The sequence below is a fragment of the Corythoichthys intestinalis genome, chromosome 15 (assembly GCF_030265065.1).
Source record: "Corythoichthys intestinalis isolate RoL2023-P3 chromosome 15, ASM3026506v1, whole genome shotgun sequence".
NCBI lineage: Eukaryota > Metazoa > Chordata > Actinopteri > Syngnathiformes > Syngnathidae > Corythoichthys > Corythoichthys intestinalis.
Window position 1 is genome coordinate 4,451,631 of NC_080409.1, and position 19,987 is coordinate 4,471,617.

Genomic DNA, 19,987 nt, shown 5'->3' on the forward strand with positions numbered 1-19,987 from the left:
GTGCGCATGTGCGTGTAGTAAACTTCCCTTGTTTTTAGTTTTGTTTTCCGCATTGTAAGCTAATTTTAGAAACCCTTTAGAGAAGATGGATAAAAGAAAAAAAAGAAGAGGAGTATCGTACTTTTCAGCAGGAATGGACAGAGGAATTTGCCTTTGTGGAGAGTTTCTGATGACTTTTCGGATAAAGACAATTAAACGGATAAAAGGCAAGCCTCTGTCGGCAAAAACTGTTTACGATCGTACCATCATGATGTCAAATCAAATTGAGGCAACGCAAGTGAAGGACATAAATGTGACACTGTTTTTTTCTTCGCTTTGGATGAGTCAACAGACGTAAGCAATTGATCCCAGTTCAGCGTGATTGCAATGTTTTGACTATGAAAGGAACAACAATAGGGGAGAATTTGTTAAGTCCTTCACTGAGTTAGCTAAAGAAAAAAAAATCTACCAATGGAAAACTTGTTTCGGTGTGCACTGATGGTGCTCCATGCGTGGTGGAGAAAAACGGGATTCGTGGCACTTCCTGAACATGAAAAGAGATGCATCCTAAGTTCCTCAACGCCTGTATGAAGCTTAACCGCACCAAGTATCAACCAGACTTCAAAGCCATCAGCAACACCATGCAGCAACAGAAGTCGCATTAATGGTAAGAAATACTCATCATTAATTAGCAACAGCATAACAATGTTATTAAGAATAATTCAGACTTATTGTACTTTAAAAGTATTGAAATTACATAGAATGCACACATTACTTGTAGTTTTAGTTTTAAACATATTGTACGGCTCTCACAGAATGACATTTAAAAATATGTGGTGTTCATGGCTCTCTCAGTCTACAAACTACACCCACCCACAAGATGAGAGACAGCGAGAACCAAAACTGATATTTGCCATGTGGCAAAACTTAATTTGCCACGTGGCAAAATGTATTTTGACATGTGGCATTTTTTATTGGTATGTGGCAAAATGGATTTTAGTTTGTGGCATATACTATATATATACACACACACACACATATATATATATATATATATATATATATATATATATATATATATATATATATATATATACACACACACACACACACACACACACACACACACACACACACACACACACACACACACACACATATATATATATATATATATATATATATATATATACAGTGGGGAGAACAAGTATTTGATACACAGTCAATGGGAAAATCCATTGGCAGTGTATCAAATACTTGTTCTCCCCATTGTATATATATATATATATATATATATATATATATATATATATATATATATATATATATATATATATATATATATATATATATATATATATATATATATATATACAGTGCCTTGCAAAAGTATTCGCCCCCCTTGAATCTTGCAACCTTTCGCCACATTTCAGGCTTCAAACATAAAGATATGAAATTTAATTTTTTTGTCAAGAATCAACAACAAGTGGGACACAATCGTGAAGTGGAACAACATTACTTGGATAATTTAAACTTTTTTAACAAATAAAAACTGAAAAGTGGGGCATGCAATATTATTCGGCCCCTTTACTTTCAGTGCAGCAAACTCACTCCAGAAGTTCAGTGAGGATCTCTGAATGATCCAATGTTGTCCTAAATGACCGATGATGATAAATAGAATCCAAATGTGTGTAATCAAGTCCCCGTATCAATGCACCTGCTCTGTGATAGTCTCAGGGTTCTGTTTAAAGTGCAGAGAGCATTATGAAAACCAAGGAACACACCAGGCAGGTCCGAGATACTGTTGTGGAGAAGTTTAAAGCCGGATTTGGATACAAAAAGATTTCCCAAGCTTTAAACATCTCAAGGAGCACTGTGCAAGCCATCATATTGAAATGGAAGGAGCATCAGACCACTGCAAATCTACCAAGACCCGGCCGTCCTTCCAAACTTTCTTCTCAAACAAGGAGAAAACTGATCAGAGATGCAGCCAAGAGGCCCATGATCACTCTGGATGAACTGCAGAGATCTACAGCTGAGGTGGGAGAGACTGTCCATAGGACAACAATCAGTCGTACACTGCACAAATCTGGCCTTTATGGAAGTGGCAAGAAGAAAGCCATTTCTCAAAGATATCCATAAAAAGTCACGTTGAAAGTTTGCCACAAGCCACCTGGGAGACACACCAAACATGTGGAAGAAGGTGCTCTGGTCAGATGAAACCAAACTTTTGAACTTTTGAACTTTTTGGCCACAACGCAAAACGATATGTCTGGCGTAAAAGCAACACAGCTCATCACCCTGAACACACCATCCCCACTGTCAAACATGGTGGTGGCAGCATCATGGTTTGGGCCTGCTTTTCTTCAGCAGGGACAGGGAAGATGGTTAAAATTGACGGGAAGATGGATGCAGCCAAATACAGGAACATTCTGGAAGAAAACCTGTTGGTATCTGCACAAGACCTGAGACTGGGACGGAGATTTATCTTCCAACAGGACAATGATCCAAAACATAAAGCCAAATCTACAATGGAATGGTTCAAAAATAAACGTATCCAGGTGTTAGAATGGCCAAGTCAAAGTCCAGACCTGAATCCAATCGAGAATCTGTGGAAAGAGCTGAAGACTGCTGTTCACAAACACTCTCCATCCAACCTCACTGAGCTCGAGCTGTTTTGCAAGGAAGAATGGGCAAGAATGTCAGTCTCTCGATGTGCAAAACTGATAGAAACATACCCCAAGCGACTTGCAGCTGTAATTGGAGCAAAAGGTGGCGCTACAAAGTATTAACGCAAGGGGACCGAATAATATTGCACGCCCCACTTTTCAGTTTTTTATTTGTTAAAAAAGTTTAAATTATCCAATAAATTTTGTTCCACTTCACGATTGTGTCCCACTTGATGTTGATTCTTGACAAAAAATTAAAATTTTATATCTTTATGTTTGAAGCCTGAAATCTGGCGAAAGGTTGCAAGGTTCAAGGGGGCCGAATACTTTTGCAAGGCACTGTATATATGTATATATATATATATATATATATATATATATATATATATATATATATATATATATATATATATATATATATATATATATATATATATATATATATATATATATATATATATATATATGTTTTACCACATGGCAAAAAACATGCCACATGGCAAAATCCATTTTGCCACATGGCAAATACCACTTTTCGTTCTCGGCCCTGCTGCACATGATGCTAGGTAGATATCACATGTATATAGAACTAGATGTGAAATGATAGACTCGCCGTCGTTAGTAAACAGCCGCCATCTTAAAGCAGTAGACTTCTCGGGAAGGCTCTGTTGCAGAGAACCTTCCTAGTGAACCTATGTAACTTTACTATAATACTCCTAAATTGGCAAAATCTTGATCTTTAAATGATGAAAAAGTTTTAAAAGTTCCACATGTCGACTCAACTAACGCAATAACGCATGCAGTAACGGGAACAATTTTGACAACTTTAACGGGTCATTCACAACATTAAATGACTTCCAAACATAGCAAAGGTTACTATCTAGGCATCGCAATATCCACAATATCCCTGTGTCTTGTTAGGTTTAGGCTAAAGAATTGGGCTGGGGCCAATTGTCCCAAAAACCCTTTGAAATTCACATAGTGTGACCTATGTTTTTTTTTTTTGGAATGAAAAGAAAAGAAAAAAACAATGAAAAGTAACACCAGTTACTTTGCCAATTACTAATTACTCTTACATTCAGGTAACTAACTCAATTACTTTTTGGGAGAAGTAATTGTTAACTGTAATTAATTACTTTTTTAAATTAGGATTAACAACACTGGTTCCAATGACAAATTTTCATTTGCCCTGAGAAATCTGTATCGGTTAACTTCAAGTCCTTTAATCTTTTATGGAAGAAGACGATTACTTTTGATACAGTACTGGCAGTCTTTCTTTCATTCAGCAATATCTCATTTCACTACTCATATTCCCGCTATTAAAGTCCCAATCTTGATTATGGATCATTTTTAATTAATGTATACAAATACAGTGTAAATGTCCCAATGTTATATTTGTTGCAACTCTTGATTACTATACCATTAAACAGTACGTCCATAAAGCATTGGAATTGAGATGTTTGTCTTGTAATTATGAGGGGTGGGGGGGGTGGGGGGTCTTTGTGTACGTTATGTAATGGTATTTTGATTTTATGAAGATTATTTTGAAAAACACTTAAAACAGCTGGAATGCTCCTCTTCAAACCCCACTTTTTCTCCAAATTATTTGCAGAGCAAAGCTCGTCACATATAAAGTCCTTCTTTTTTCTTCTTCTTTCTTCTTCTTTTTTGGACATACATACATTTGAAAATGTAAACCTTTTATTTATTTAACATAAATATGATATATAAGAATTCAGGAAATCAAAAACTGTGTACAGTGTTTTTACAAAAACACAACCTTTAAGCCTTTCACCCAAATTTGACAAGAATATTCCCATTCATTTCCAATGGGAAAAATGATCTCATACTGACAGGAAGTGATCTAAAAAAGTCTACAGGAAGTGACACAGAAATACCTTAAACACAGTGGGAAATGATCCAGAATGTACATGAATGACTCTGGAATGCCCCAAATTGTAAAGAGAGCGATGCAGGAATGAGCCAAAATATACAAGAAGTGACCGAAATGAACACCAAGTCACTCATAAATGGCCAAAATCAACAGGTCACCAATGAACAGGAAGTGACCGGCAAATGCCATAAAATCAAAGGTTTACCCCAGAAGTACTGGAACTGAACTGAAGAATGCACCTATTGTGCAGAAAGTGATCCAAATTCAATAGGATGTGACACCTATAATTAACAAGATAGTGACCAAAATTAACTCATTACCCGCTCTGACAAACACAGACATCCTATAAATTTAATATGCGAGTATTAGCTGTGCATGCTCATCTTTTGCTTCTCCAGGTCAAAATGGATCGGACGTCTAGGGTCATCAATGGCAGCCGATAAGTTAACAAGGAAAATGAATAGCAATTGACCCAAAATGTAAACGAAGTGAGAGCAAAGCATCCCCATGCAATTTCTCCAAAAAATGCATCTTGTAGAGTTGAATTTAACACTCACATGCCATGCTTTTGGGAATCCACAGTGCCCGTCCATCTCCGCTCCCGTTGACTGTTCTTACGACATTCTCCAGTCATAAGTAGACACAGAAATAAAATAAGAGGTTTGGTCAAATTGGACATTTTGATGAAACAAATCCACAGGTGGGACTGCTGAACCCTCCCTTTACGCGGTTCATTCCAGCAAGACTCAGGCAGAACATGTCTCTCAGCTGAGGATGGGTGATTCCTCAGTCATAGCATCAGACTCAGCAGTTGGAGGAAAGCTTGCTCATGTGCTTCACCGTCTGCACTTTTCACACCAGGGCAGAGGAGGGGGATGAACGAACAGCTGCAGCACTGGTCGGAGGAGAGCGATAAACATGCGCGCGCTCACGTCACTCACGTGCGCGATCGCACACACATGCACTTACTGGGATTTGCAGATCAGCGTGGCTCAACACGAGAGGGAGATTATTCCTCCCTCTGGTAAAAAAAAAAAAAAAAAAAAAAAAAAACTGGAAAAAAATACTACGAACATTTTTTTCATAGCATTGTTTCCCCCAACAAACATAAAGGCTGTAGAACAGGGCTTAACCTGTTCTCACATTTCTGCATAAAATCACCATCATATGTGATCTGATCATTGTCAAAATCACACAGATGAAAAAACAGCATCTGCTTTAACTAAAACCACCACAAAACATTTACAGGTTTTCATATTTTAATGAGGATAAGATGCAAACAATGACATAAGGGGGAAAAATAGGAAAAGGAACCATCACATTTAATATTTTGTCCCCCCACCTTTGGCAGCAATAACTTAAACCAGACGCTTCCTCTAGCTGAAGATCAGTCTGACACATCGATCAGGACTAATCTTGGCCCATTCTCATACTTTTTCATACCACTGTATATATGACTCATCCCTCCCCCTCCCCCATCTCCCCTGGGAGGGAGGGTGGCTGTTCATCTCAAGCTAGGGTGTACCAGAGGCCTGGGAACTTGAGGGTCCTGCGGAGTATCTTTGCTGTTCCTAGGACTGTGCTCTTCTGGATGAAGATGTTTCTCTGGGCATCTGCTGGAGCCACTTCTCCAGTGTGGGGTACATGGCCCCCAGTGCTCCTATGACCACGAGCACCACTGTTGCTTTCACCTCCCGGGCTCTTTACTGCTCTTCCTTGAGCCGTTGGTATTTCTCTAGTTTCTCATGTTCCTTTTTCCTGATATTGCCATCATTGCACCGCTACACCGGAACTATCAAATGCAGTCTTACTAACACTTTCTGAATTTCATATTTTTTAATCACGAAATGTTTATTTTGCTCTAGCTAGCCCTAGGCTGAATACAATGAAACACTGAGTGAGTATTTATTTTTGCATTATTTCAACTCAAGAGATGATTTGTCTGGTTTGGAACAATTTGTACATTTTAGCCAAAATAAAAATATATCTAAAGTATATCAGAGTGTATGTTCAGTGCTACTGGTTTATAGTTAACTGTGTGCAATCCAAAACTGGAAATGGTAATATCTTATTTTGTCCAACTTTAACTGTTACGTCAGTCGATCCTCACAAAAAAAGGATGTTGTATATTTTTGCACATAAAATGTGAGCTAAAAAAAATGTTAGAACAAATAAAAACAAAAATTCACAAGTTCAATGTTTTTCTTCTATAAATATATATATATATATATGTATATATATATTTTCTTCTATATATTATATGCACTTTAATATGAAGTGCTTTTCCGTTATACCCGGAACGGTAACAGTGCATCTCAGTATTAATTCTCCTTATACTCTGAGGATACTCTGTGATACCCCACTGAATATACTCTCCATTCTCTGTACGACCTAGAAAATCAAATTCTTTTTGTGTAACAGTTGAGCTATCTGTATTTTCATCAAAAGTACTTTGAAATAAATATACACTATGAGAAAAACTGTTCCCTCACTCCCATGCCAGCGCCACGCCATGACCTCTTCAGCATCAATTTATTGGAGCTTTTGGATATTTTCTCTAATTCCCTAAATCTGTGGTAAAATGATGGGCTCACCGGACACGAAGCCGTAATGGTCAAAGACTTGCCCCGACTAAAAATAGCAAACTAATACTATAAACTACTGAAAGTAAAAAATATACACATATCTTTGGAAAATCAGCTTATACTGCATTTAGTAGTGTAGCTGATCTGTGACCTTTTAATAACGTTATATCCAATGTAAAAAAAAACTTGCTCTTAACGTATAACATCACCACAACGGGTCGGTTAAAAGTGACAGTGAACACACCACATAAGCTTGACCTTGACCCCCAACTACTACTTTTCTGTTACGGCTCTTGCGATTGTGATTAGAAGGTATATTTTGTATTTCTTTGTTGTTTGTTTGTTTGTTCTATCCCACATCTTTTAATTGGATTTTTATGATGGATTATACATACAGAGTAAGAAGATTTAAGTTCAAAACACAGATCAAGCAAAAAATAAACAAACAAAAATAAACAAAGACAAAAACAAAAACAAACAACAAAAACAAAAAACCCTTACCACCCCAGGAGAGAAGACCATTCAACAATACCATATGAAAGCAGACCTTGTTGTACTTTGCTCAATTTCTTAGAGGCTTCTTCCAGTACCTCAAGAATAATAAACAAATGGTGTGGTTTGATCGTAGTCCCCATGACCTCCGACATAATGCCAAAATTATCAGTCCAGAATGAGTAAATTGTGGGGCATGTCACATACTTATGATGATTTGCTGCTGCTTGTTGGCGCTGAATTCATAATACAAGTTAGTTGCTTAACACTATTAAGATCTTGGGGCTGGATCAAGTGACCCAACACCCAAAACAACAAAATATCTGTGCCTTTTCAACTTACACTGCCGCGCTTTAATGACTTTTCCCAAAACGGATTGTTTTCCTTTTTTTAAATCACTTCAAGAAATGTCACTTGAACATCATTTCAGCCTTACCGTATTCAAAATGCACCCAGCCGTTTTTTAAGGCTACTTTTCCAATTACGCCTTTCAGATGTCTCATTTCCTCGCCCGCCCTCCCACTCGTCTTCTCTTCCTCCTGCTACAGGGAATGATGGCCCATCATTCATTCAAAGTCATCAAAGTCTTGACAAAGGAGGCCAATGGCGTACCGCACGCCATACGTCACTTCAACTCATTAATATTCATGACGTGAGCTAATGTTGCTAAGGGGGGACAAACGGGAGCTTGTCCCCAATAATAAACAAATGGAAAAAGTGTACGACGGAGATGTTTACAGAGCTAAACCTACCAATTCTGTCCGAAAATGATGTCCCTAGTGCCAAATTCACTGGTAAAGATGTGGAAGAACATACAAATGTTCAGTTAAAGAGATGGCTTGAGTATCGAGGGCTGAAAAAGAGCCGAGCCGACTTAGCCTGGTCTTAGCTTTTTTATCGACACCTTTTTCTTACGCCACTGACAATGACATTCTCCTGTTTCAACAATCTATCCTTTACCACCATATGATCTGTCTATCTTATAAATTATATCCTATGGTTGTCTTACGTCTCTGACCGTTCTTTTGGGCAATTTATATTGCTATTTTTGTGTAGCGATCGTAAATGCTACTCATTGACAGCCATCGAAAACTTTTAATTTTTTCATTATAACAAATCTTAATTCTATAATTTATTTACACTTCCCCCATACGGATGTTTTTTTTTTTTTTTTTTTTTTTACAACAGAAAAGGTAACAGTGGCAGTCAGATACCATTTTAATTCTTTTCAGGTCATTCATTGTCAGACAGAAGCAGCGCGGCAAAACGCTACGCTAAAAGTGAGTAAAAATATCAAAATGTCTCTTTGTCCTCTGAAGGACCATGTCAACCCAACAAAATGTTTACTGCATATGAAATGTGAATAGCTTCACCTTGCTGGCGTTAAATGTCCGCGGAAGGTGATCAATTCTTCACATTATTTCCTCCGAGTTTTTGGTTTTGGGAAACGTATGAAGAAAACATCCTTCATATGTTGTAATGTCTAGAGTCGTTTCTACAAGTTCCATATAAGCAGTGCTTGATCGGCATGTTCAATTTTGAAAGATCACTGGAGAAAAGTAGCAGAAATATAAAGAGTTTCTATGCGAGGGCAGGTCTATAGTGTCCCACTTCTGCTTTACTTTCGCTTTACAATAAGATGTCACGGTGAGGGGCCGTTTACATGGTGACTCTCCGAGAAGATGAAAAATTTCATGTTTGCATCTATATGGTTCCGTCTCCATTTGACCAATGTTGCATATCTACATCAAAACGATGTAGTATTCATGTCAGGCCCTACGGGGCAGTGCAGATTTACAAGGCGACAGCAAATGATGCACTTTGACCCTAACAACCTCCTCAGCCCGGAAGACAACATGCCCGCCCACTCCAAGCAATGGCATTTTTCTTTTGTTCCAAAAGGCACAAAAATAGAAACATTCAACATATTTAAATTAAAAATATCATAAAAACAGTAAATTAAAGCCGTCAATCCGCCATATTTGCTGTTTTTAATGTTTAGTAGCACTGTTGCGCATGCCGAATGTGACATATACGAGTGCTGACGTTATCGGCGCGGGTTCCGCGCCGGCACCATACGAACGCGAGGCCACTACGCAACACAGTCATTGTGCAGAGCCATGTAAACTGCCCCTGAGTTATGATTCTGCGCTGCGGTGACGGCAAAGTAACTAGGGCATCAATGAGCATTCGATAGTTCTGGGGCAAGGGAACACATTGCTCTGTAAATCATCGGCAAGTCCCAGAGGGGTGTGGCGTTGTGGTTGTACGGTTTTGCGGGACTTGTCGACTTCCTCTAGTTTTCTTCCGGTTACACAACAATGCCGACGGAGAAAAATAAATAAATAAACAAGCCAACGGAGATGGAATGCTTGAATGTGGATTTTCAGCTCGGCAACATTGAACAACAAATGTTGATCATACAAATGTTGAGGCGCAGGCGACGCAGAAGACGGTTTCGGAGGTGGTCTCTTCGACTGTTGATGGCGCACAGAAACTTCTAGCCTCGGGTGGAAGCCAGCAAGCTGTGGCGACTACCTTCAAACTGGTGTTGAGCACTGTGTCCAGCGTTTTATCCGAGGTCTGCAAAGCATTGTGGACAGCCCTCCAGCCCAATTTTTGCCGTGTCCTACAACCAGCCAGTGGGAAGCCATAGCAGATTTCTGGTGGCTACCGAACTTCCCAAACTGCTTTGGAAGCCTTGATGGTAATCACGTTATCATAAAATTACTGAGGCACTCTCAATCAGTGATGATGTATCAAGTGTTTGAACTGTCTGTTGTTGAAAATGAAACATCCAAACAAGTCTTGACACCAAACCTGTGCTTTATTCTTCATATACTTGAAGTGTGAAATGTAAATAAGCCACAGACTCACAGCAAACATATGTACACAATAAATGATGAAGTGCACCAATCAAAAATACGACACAAAGTGATAAAAAGCTGGCAGTTTTTGGCCGACTGGGCTGCTTCGGGTTGCCATTCGCTTCCGAACACACACATTCTTCCATTTTTTTATGCAATCGCTGACCTTGCCATTTGGCAATCTTTATAATGTTTGAAAATGGTGATTTCGCGCTGAATCGGAAACAACAGTCTGAGCGGACCAATCACAGTCCATTTGCGCCACATCACCACAGGTTGGCGTCGCACAAGTCAAGATTTTGTTGAGGTGCACGGCAGGCTACGGCGGAGGGTCGTAAATCGGGTCTGCCTTGACGGCAAAGGTCTGCCGCAGAAGTATAACTCGGCCTTTAGAATCATTGAGGATAAATCAGAAATCTCCTTTTCCATCTCTAATTTTGCTGATAATCCCAAACTTTGAGTGTGTATTTCTCCGAATATTTTTTTTTCATTTTATTCAAACGTCATCAATCACGTGACAGTTTGTGCTTGATACTGATAACTTTGCGAGCCTGACAAGGATGAGTGGTGTTGAAAATGAATGAATGATGAACTAATTTATTTTTCGCCTCTAGAACTACAGTGGGGCAAATAAGTATTTCGTCAACCACTAAATGTGCAAGTTCTCCCACTTGAAAATATTAGAGAGGCCTGTAATTGTCAACATGGCTAAACCTCAACCATGAGAGACAGAATGTGGAAAAAAAGAAAAAAGAAAATCACATTGTTTGATTTTTAAAGAATTTATTTGCAAATCATGGTGGAAAATAAGTATTTGGTCAATACCAAAAGTTCATCTCAATACTTTGTTATGTAACCTTTGTTGGCAATAACGGAGGACAAACGTTTTGACACACTGCTGCTGGTATTTTGGCCCAATCCTCCATGCGGATCTCCTCTAGAGCAGTGATGTTTTGGGGCTGTCGTTGGGCAACGCAGACTTTCAACTCTCTCTACAGATTTTCTATGGGGTTGAGATCTGGAGACTGGCTAGGCCACTCCAGGACCTTGAAATGCTTCTTATGAAGCCACTCCTTTGTTGCCCTGGCTGTGTGTTTGGGATCATTATCATGCTGAAAGACCCAGCCACGTCTCATCTTCAATGCCCTTGCTGATGGAAGGAGAGTTTCACTCAAAATCTCTCGATACATGGCCCCATTCATTCTTTCCTTTACACAGATCAGTCGTCCTGGTCCCTTTGCAGGAAAACAGCCCCAAAGCAAGATGTTTCCGCCCCCATGCATCACAATGCGTATGGTGTTCTTCGGATGCAATTCAGTATTCTTTCTCTTCCAAACACGAGAATCCTGTGTTTGTACCAAAAAGTTTTCTTTTGGTTTCATCTGACCATAATACATTCTCCCAGTCCTCTTCTGGATCATTCAAATGCTCTCTAGCGAACCGCAGACGGGCCTGGACATGTACTGGCTTCAGCAGGGGCACACGTCTGGCAGTGCAGGATTTGAGTCCCTGGCGGCGCATTGTGTTACTGATAGTAGCCTTTGTTACTGTGGTCCCAACTCTCTGTAGGTCCTTCACTAGATCCCCCCGTGTACTTCTGGGATTTTTGCTCACCGTTCTTGTTATCATTTTGATGCCACGGGGTGAGATCTTGCATGGAGCCTCAGATCGAGGGAGATTATCAGATTATCATTTTAGAAAAAAAAAAATTAATAGTAAAAAAGTAAAATTGTAAGTGCTATAACAAAATGCATGCCCAGTAACTTGCTCAATAACTGCATAATAAAATAATGTACAGTGTAGTGCTGCAACGATTAATCGATCAACTCAAGTATTCGATTGGAAAAAAGATTCAAATTAATTTTTGCTGCAATGAGTACTCGTTTAATTAAAATGGCGTTTTGATGGTTTGTTTTGAAAGTGTTTGCATTTTGTTTTATTGATTTGCGTGGATACACTGCCCTCTACTCTGCCTCATTTCACATGGTTTCACATGAATTTCACACTGAAATCAGCTGCTCCCTGTTAAGACCAACATATGCTAAGTTTGTGTTTGAGCTAATGTTTTTTTTTTTTTTTTTTTTTTTTTTTAATGCAATCTTAATTTAGTTTAAAAGTATATTTAGCCGTTTTTTTGCGGGAATATGTGTCCGAACCATTTGTTTAGAGCATTAAAAAAAAAAAAAAAAAAAAAAGCTAGCCTTTTGTAGCATTTAAGCTAGCGGATTTTTGCTATGTAAATTAGCCAATTGTCTTTTGTTGTACATAGATCCTCATTTTTTATTATTATTTTTCTATATCGTTTGAGGCTCGGCTTAGGTATTTTAATTTTTATGTTCCTTATCCGATTACTCGAACAAAGTAGTTCATCGATTAATCGACTACTAAAATATTCAATAGCTGCAGCCCTAGTACAGTGTATCACAAAAGTGAGAACACCCCTCGCATTTTTGCAGATATTTAAGTATATCTTTTCATGGGACAACATCGACAAAATGAAACCTTGACACAATGAAAAGTAGTCTGTGTGCAGCTTGTATAATAGAGTTCATTTATTTTCCCCTCATAATAACTCTAAATATAGCCATTAATATCTAAACCCCTGGCAACAAAAGTGAGTACACAACTATCAAAAAATGCACATCCTTAAATGTCCAAATTGAGTATTGCTTGTCATTTTCCCTCCAAAACGTCATGTGACTCGATACAGGAGTGCTGTCAGCATTGCTGCAGAGATTGAAGAGGTGGGGCGGTCAGCCTGTTAGTGCTCAGACCATACGCTGTACTCTACATCACATTGGTGTGCACCCCAGGGGGATGCCTCTTCTGAAGACGGTACACAAGAAAGCCCGTCCGTCTCATCAGACCATAGGACATGGTTCCAGTAATCCATGTGCTTTGTTGACATGTCTTCGCAAACTGTTTGTGGGCTTTCTTGTGTACCGTCTTCAGAAGAGGCTACCTCCTGGGGTGACAGCCATGCACACCAATTTGATCTAGAATCTCCACGGTCCTCCTCCGACCTCCCTTCGTCAATCTTTATAAGTTAAGGTGACAATTACTATTGTGGTAACATCGCCAAAAAGTCCCCAGCTTTGTCAGGTTTTTAATCATTTATTTCAGAACTTGTGCAACAAAACATGCCTCTTGTCTGCACCAGCTGAACTAAGTGAAAGTAAAAAGTCCTCCCTACCCCCTTCACTCTGTCAACTCAGCCACGCGGTGCGTTCCGGTACACCACGCAAAAACACATCTGCCACTTTAGAACGCTTTTCGTTAAATTATTAGAGGTATTATTATTATAATTATTATTATTATTACTATCAGATTTTAATCAGATTATTTATTTGTTTTGCTCTGTGTAATTGCTATTTGCAGTAGTACCAGCAGCATTTGTTAAGGATTTACTGTAGGTTTTCAGGCTGTGGAATGAATTAATGGGATTATATCAAGGGCATAGGTTTGCATAGGGACGATAGGGACATATCACTACCAACTTTTCAGGATGCTTAAATTGTCCCCACCAACTTTTACGCAACCTTATTTGTATTATATAATGACTTCAATTATATAGGTAATTTAAATTGTCTTCCCATGTTGTAAGGATGGAATTAACCCTACCTTTATTAAGTGAATTACTATACTTTCAATATGTTCAGACTTACATTGACCCCTCTTCACTTGCTGAATGTGCTAGTCCATTTCCCCCCCTCAAACGCAAATTTGATTGGCTGATGACTTGACCCCACCCCTACATTCACACATGTGTTCACAGCCGATGTTCTGTGAAATTTTTCAGCCTGATACTATTTTGCTTCCGAAGCTTTTCTGGTGGTGAATAAGCACTCTTTTACATTCAGTTGGACCCACAAAGTTATCCAAAGGTGCTAAATAAACAAGAGATTATTACATTAATTAGATTATTGTTTTTGCCAGCGATGCCGAGAAGCTGTAACAGCTGTAGTAGTAGCAAGTAGCTCTTCCGATTTCACCAATGAGACATCGCAAAAATAATCACTTGACTCCATTATACTCTTCAGACGCAAGCTTGCCGTTCTAGCTTCACGCAAGCCTGCTCAATCATAATAATAATACATTTTATGTATAACGCACTTTGTGGTCTTTCGCACCGTAAAAAATGAAGTATTTGATATTGAGCGTTGCTCTCAACATGACTCAAAAGTGCGGATTTCAACCTCTATCCCAGTTTTTATTTGGCACTGATTGACCATGAAAAACCAGATATATGCTCATTTTGATTTCCAAATAGTAATAATGAAGGAACTCTTCATTGTTAAAACTAGGAACTGTTTTCTCCACCAGAGGGCACTCATCCTCTTTGGACGAATAATGCCTCATTTACTGTATGTTTTTTTTCTCTCATTGGAATTCAATGATTTAAAAAAAAAAAAAAAAAAAAAAAAAAAAAAAATTCCCCTTTGGTTTAACGTGGTTATGTAATGTGTTATTGTCCAGTATCATTGGAACAACAATTCATATACCATTGTTAAAAAAAAAAAAATCAAACAAAAATAAGCAGTTACTCAAAATGTTACTCTTATTTCACTGTATATTTTTTACTTGTACTTCAGTATATTTTTGGATGATTACTTTTACTCTTACTTGAGTAATAATATTTTGAAGTAACGGTACTCTTACTTGAGTAAAAGTTTTTGGCCACTCTACCCACCTCTGCATTTAAATATTGCAATTTAAATTTGCCTTTAAAATCAGACACTTATTCTGAAAGTTTTCAAAATTTTTCTTTAGTAGTTTTTAAAAACAAAGGTTTAATCAAACAGTGTGTACCACCGAAACCTATACATATGCACTGCAACCCCCCCCCCCAAAATTCCCTTGTTTTATCTGCTAGTGCTGCTAAATCTGCTAAATTTTACTCACTTAGATTTCTTGAAATGAGAAAAATACCTAGCTGAAAATAAGCTTTAAAAAAACTAGTCAGAAATGTTCTTAATTCAAGAATAGATATTGTTCAAAACATTATTTGAAAGCATTTTTTTTCTGGATTTAGGTGAAAAATGACCAACTTCTAGTTGTATGGCCTTAATATGAACAAAGTAATAGTAATGTTAAAATAAGTGGGAGAATCTGATGCATTGATCTGTTAACACGCCTTTAACACTTAGAACAAGATGGAGAAAATGATTCGATTAGATTTAAGAAAAATTATCAGATTAAGACGTTTTAACTTTGCAGTGTTGAAGTTAAATAAATTTGTATTGCTTTATTTTGCATTAATAATTTAGCCTATCGATTAATTTGGTAGTGTAGCCCTTACCACCGTTCACCCAGTCTGCGTGGTCTTATTAATGTCCCATCTCAACCAAAAAGTGTATATGGAGGTTATGCTGTTATATCGTCCCTACCAATATTGCGACCAAACCTACGCCCTTGGATTATATAATGTATTCTTATGGGAAAATCATGCTCGACATGCGACCATTTTGACTTACAAACAAGGTCCTGGAACGAATTAAGTTCGTATGTAAAGGTACCATTGTAAGTGTCTTACTAGCCGTGGTTCCCTTTAAAGGAGAGCACAGACACCCTGCGGAGGAAACTCATTTAGGCCGCTTGTATCTTGTTCTTCCGGTCACGACCTACAGCTCGTGATCATAGGTTGGGGTAGGAACATATATCGACTGGTAAATGGAGAGCTCCGTCTTTTGGCTCTGCACTTGTCGATCTCTCGTTCCCTCCTGCCATCACTCGTGAAGAAAACCCCAAAATACTGCTGATAAAATTACTAATAGTAATTACAAATAGCATAACAAATGAATTATAAATACAAATTGCAATAATAATAATTATTATTATAATAAATGGAAATTTTAAGAAGTGTTTTTATTGTCAACTTAACTTATGGACACTGGCCAACAGAGGTCAGAGGAGACTGCAAGTGCATGTGCTGAACCGTGTTCTGTCTAATTTAACAAATGCATTAAATAAGACACATGTAAAACAAATTATGAAAAAATAAGAAATAAAAAAAGCGTTTTTACTGTCATCTTAACTTAACAGTGGGTATGTATTTAGACGCGGGCAGTGGGGACCGGTGAGGCCCGTTGGAGTTTATGAGGTTTATTGTAATTATAATTTTTTTCTGTGTGTGTGTGTGTGTGTGTGGGGGGGGGGGGGGGGTGTTCAGAACATCTTCCATGTTAATATGCACATTGACTTATGTTTGTTCATTTATATATGGCTACTTACCATAATATTTGGAATATAAGCCGCTACTTTTTTCCTTCATTTTGAATCCTGCTGTTCCAGTGCTGTTTATTTATTGATTTATTTGGGTCAATAGGTATTTTATTTGACAGCGTCGTCATAAGACCGTCATAATTATGACGTGACACTATCATGGGCATTACTGAATGCTTATGACAGATGTCATTAAGTGTCATCCGACAAATTATGTCATTAACTCCATTCATGTCCAGCTCGGATCTTTTACATCCATTCAAAAGTGAGATCATTGGCTGGATAATAACATCTGTTATAAGCATTGATCCCACCACGGTGCTGGGTAATGTCTGGCAGCTGGGGACCTGGCAGCCACAGTAATAGGGTGGTAGGTGGGTCCCACACTTTTTCTCTATGGCGTGGCTCCCGGAACGTTGCCTCCCCTCTGCATGGGCTGCTGGCCACGGGAGTGGGGGGAGGTCGGGGCTCCGATCTCATGTCGCCCCCCTCTCTTCTCTGCCTGGGTATCCGCCATGCGCGCCGTCGCGGGTCGCTGGCTGGACGCCGGTGTGTCGGCTTGGTGTCACCTGCTCTGGCGGGGGAACAAGCCCTGCCCTGGGCTTGGTGGGACGTTGGGGGTGCCATGCCATCCTCTGAGACAACCTTGTTGTAATATAGGACTATACAAATAAAATTGAATTGAAATTGAATTGAATGTTGAATGTTGCCTGCGACTGTGGCTCGTGGGCCTGGTGGGCGGACGGGGGTGGGTTTTGTGGTGCGTCCCCTCTTCCTATCCCCGAAGGCCGGTTGATGGCTGCTTTATGGGGGCATGGGTGGCCCGGGGGACCAGCCTGGTATACCGAGGGGCCGACGATGGCCCCTTTGCTGGGCTGCGGGAGGAGGGATTGGCATCCAGAAAAGTTGGTAGTGTTTGATCCCTATCGTCCCTATGCAAACCTACACCCTTGCTCTCTGGATATCTTTATTATTTAATAAAAAAGTAAATCTTTACATTGGCTTCAATTTTAATGTACATCCTATGTTCTTGAATAGTTCAAATTGAGGTTTTACATTTAGATTTGAGGAAATGAGGGAAAATAAACATTTTGAATGGAAATCAGTTTATCATTTTTACCTTTTTCCACTGAAATGCAGTAGCCTAATGCTTGAGTGAAACCTTTCAATCATTTTCTGAGCCGCTTATCCTCACGAGGGTCACGGAAACGCTGGAAGCAATCCCAACTAGCTTTGGGCAGTATGCGGGGTACCCCTTGAATCGGTTGCTAGCCAATCGCAGGGCACTAGGACATGAACCACCATTCGCGCTCACACTCATACCTAGGGACAATTTAGAATGTTCGATCAGCCTACCCTGCATGTTTTTCGGATGTGGGGGAAACCGGAGTACCCGGGGAAAACCCACGCAGGCATGGGGAGAGCATGGAAACACCACACAGGAAGGCCGGAGCCTGGTATTGAAACCTTGATCTGTGAGGCGGATGTGCTAAACACTGTGTGTGTAAAACATGTTGTGTTTTATTATGTGTTATATTTATAACTGTGCCTAAAGCAGTTTTTGCATTTCGGTGGTTTGACGAAGGCATATTCACAGCAATGTAAATCTGTGATTATAATTAACTGCTAATACAACAATAAAGCCTATGTAAACAGTGAGCATCAATTAGCTAGCGTTCGCATATCATCCAAAACCATTACATAACTCGTTTTAAGGGTCTGATTACAAGCCGCGAGGCACCAACAAATACGAGCTCAATTAAAGACACACCGATTTCAACCAAATGTTATCGTGTACTTACCTTGTTTCGATCCAAAAACTCTGTGTAGCATGTCTCACCGAGTGTAAAGACACAGCTGTGTATTGGCACAGCCGGGCTTTGAGATTCAGATACGGAATATTTATTGTCATTGTTACAAAGAGCACAACAAAACTTTGTTTGAAACATCCATACAGCTAAGTTGGTAAAGTGCAAAATAAATACCCTTAAGTGTAAACATTGAAACAGTATTGGACATAAGTACAACAAAGATTCAACAGCAGCATAAAGTCACGTCGTTGTTTGGCTTTTATAGCTGGAACACGGTCATTTAGCAAGGGGCGCGACGCAAAAGTCATGGACAATAAGGAGTGGTCGAGATTTTCTTTTTCATATATTTAATTATATTAAACATGAACATTTAACATATAAATGTAAACATAAAAAATGTCTAAACTTTTTTTTTTTCCATTTTTTGGGGGGATTGATTATCATCGAAAATATTTGGTAAAATGCGACAGTAACAATAACAAAAAATACAATTAAGCGATAGTTATAAGGTAGATGTTTGTTACCTATTCACAGATTTTTTTCCTTGTGACTTAATTTGTTTAAAAGTTTAAAATATGCGAGTGAATCACTTTTAAAGTCGTTTTTCTTTTTAAAACTAAATATTAGACATCAATTAATGATTCTATGCTAAAAATGATAGATAATTTGAATAATAAATATAATTACCTACCTTCTTATTATGGCTGGGTTGAAACAAAAGCAGTTGCGATGTGTCCGTAAAGGGGGGTCTCCAGGGTAAAACGGACAAATCAAAAATAGTCCCGGGCATATTATGCCATGAAACCACTATGGCAGCATAAAGACATATTGTTCTATCAAATACAACAATTCTTTTGGCTTAAAATACAGTACTTTATTTAAAAGGCGGTTTCAGCCTTGTGTCCGTTTTCCGCAATACAGTGGTACCTCGACATACGATTGCTTCGACACACGATCTTTTTGACTCGCCATTTGTTTCTTCATCCGGCGGCATGCTCGAAATACGATGACATGACAGCACCGCAGACGAACGCACCGCGGACAGCACCGCAGACGAACGCACCGCGGATTTTCTTGTGACAGAAATCAACACAGGTTTCAAAAAGGTGGGTACACGTGGTGAAACAAGGAAAAAGGTGATGCTTACCATTGGAATGATGATGCAAATTATAAAAAAAATATAAGCGAGGGGTGCGCATCTGTGAACTGGCTCAACAATACATCTCCACGGTCCTCCCCCGACCACCGTTCGCCAGTCTTTATAAGTTAAGGTGACAATTATTATTGTGGTAGAAATCGCCAGCTTCGTCAGGTTTTTATCATTTATTTCAGAACTTATCCAACACTAAACGCCTACTCTCCGCTGCAGTTGACTGTGTTCTCATGAAAACATTGGAAGTGAAAGTATTAAGCTCTCAACCCTCTCTGTCACGTCAGCTGCGCGGCGTGTTTAGGTACAGCAAAAAAG

General features: G+C 39.0%; 1 protein-coding gene across 2 annotated transcripts in view; it reads right to left on the reverse strand.

Moving 5' to 3' along the window:
* gabrr2a (gamma-aminobutyric acid type A receptor subunit rho2a) overlaps positions 1-5,385 on the reverse strand; it is an 86,698-nt gene extending 81,313 nt beyond the window's left edge. For both annotated transcript variants that reach the window (XM_057860190.1, XM_057860189.1), the window contains exon 1: positions 5,100-5,385. In XM_057860190.1, coding sequence (XP_057716173.1) covers positions 5,100-5,221 — 122 coding nt within the window. In that variant the 5' untranslated portion in view covers positions 5,222-5,385. The remainder of the gene's footprint in view (positions 1-5,099) is intronic.
* Between the last annotated feature and the right edge of the window lie 14,602 nt (positions 5,386-19,987).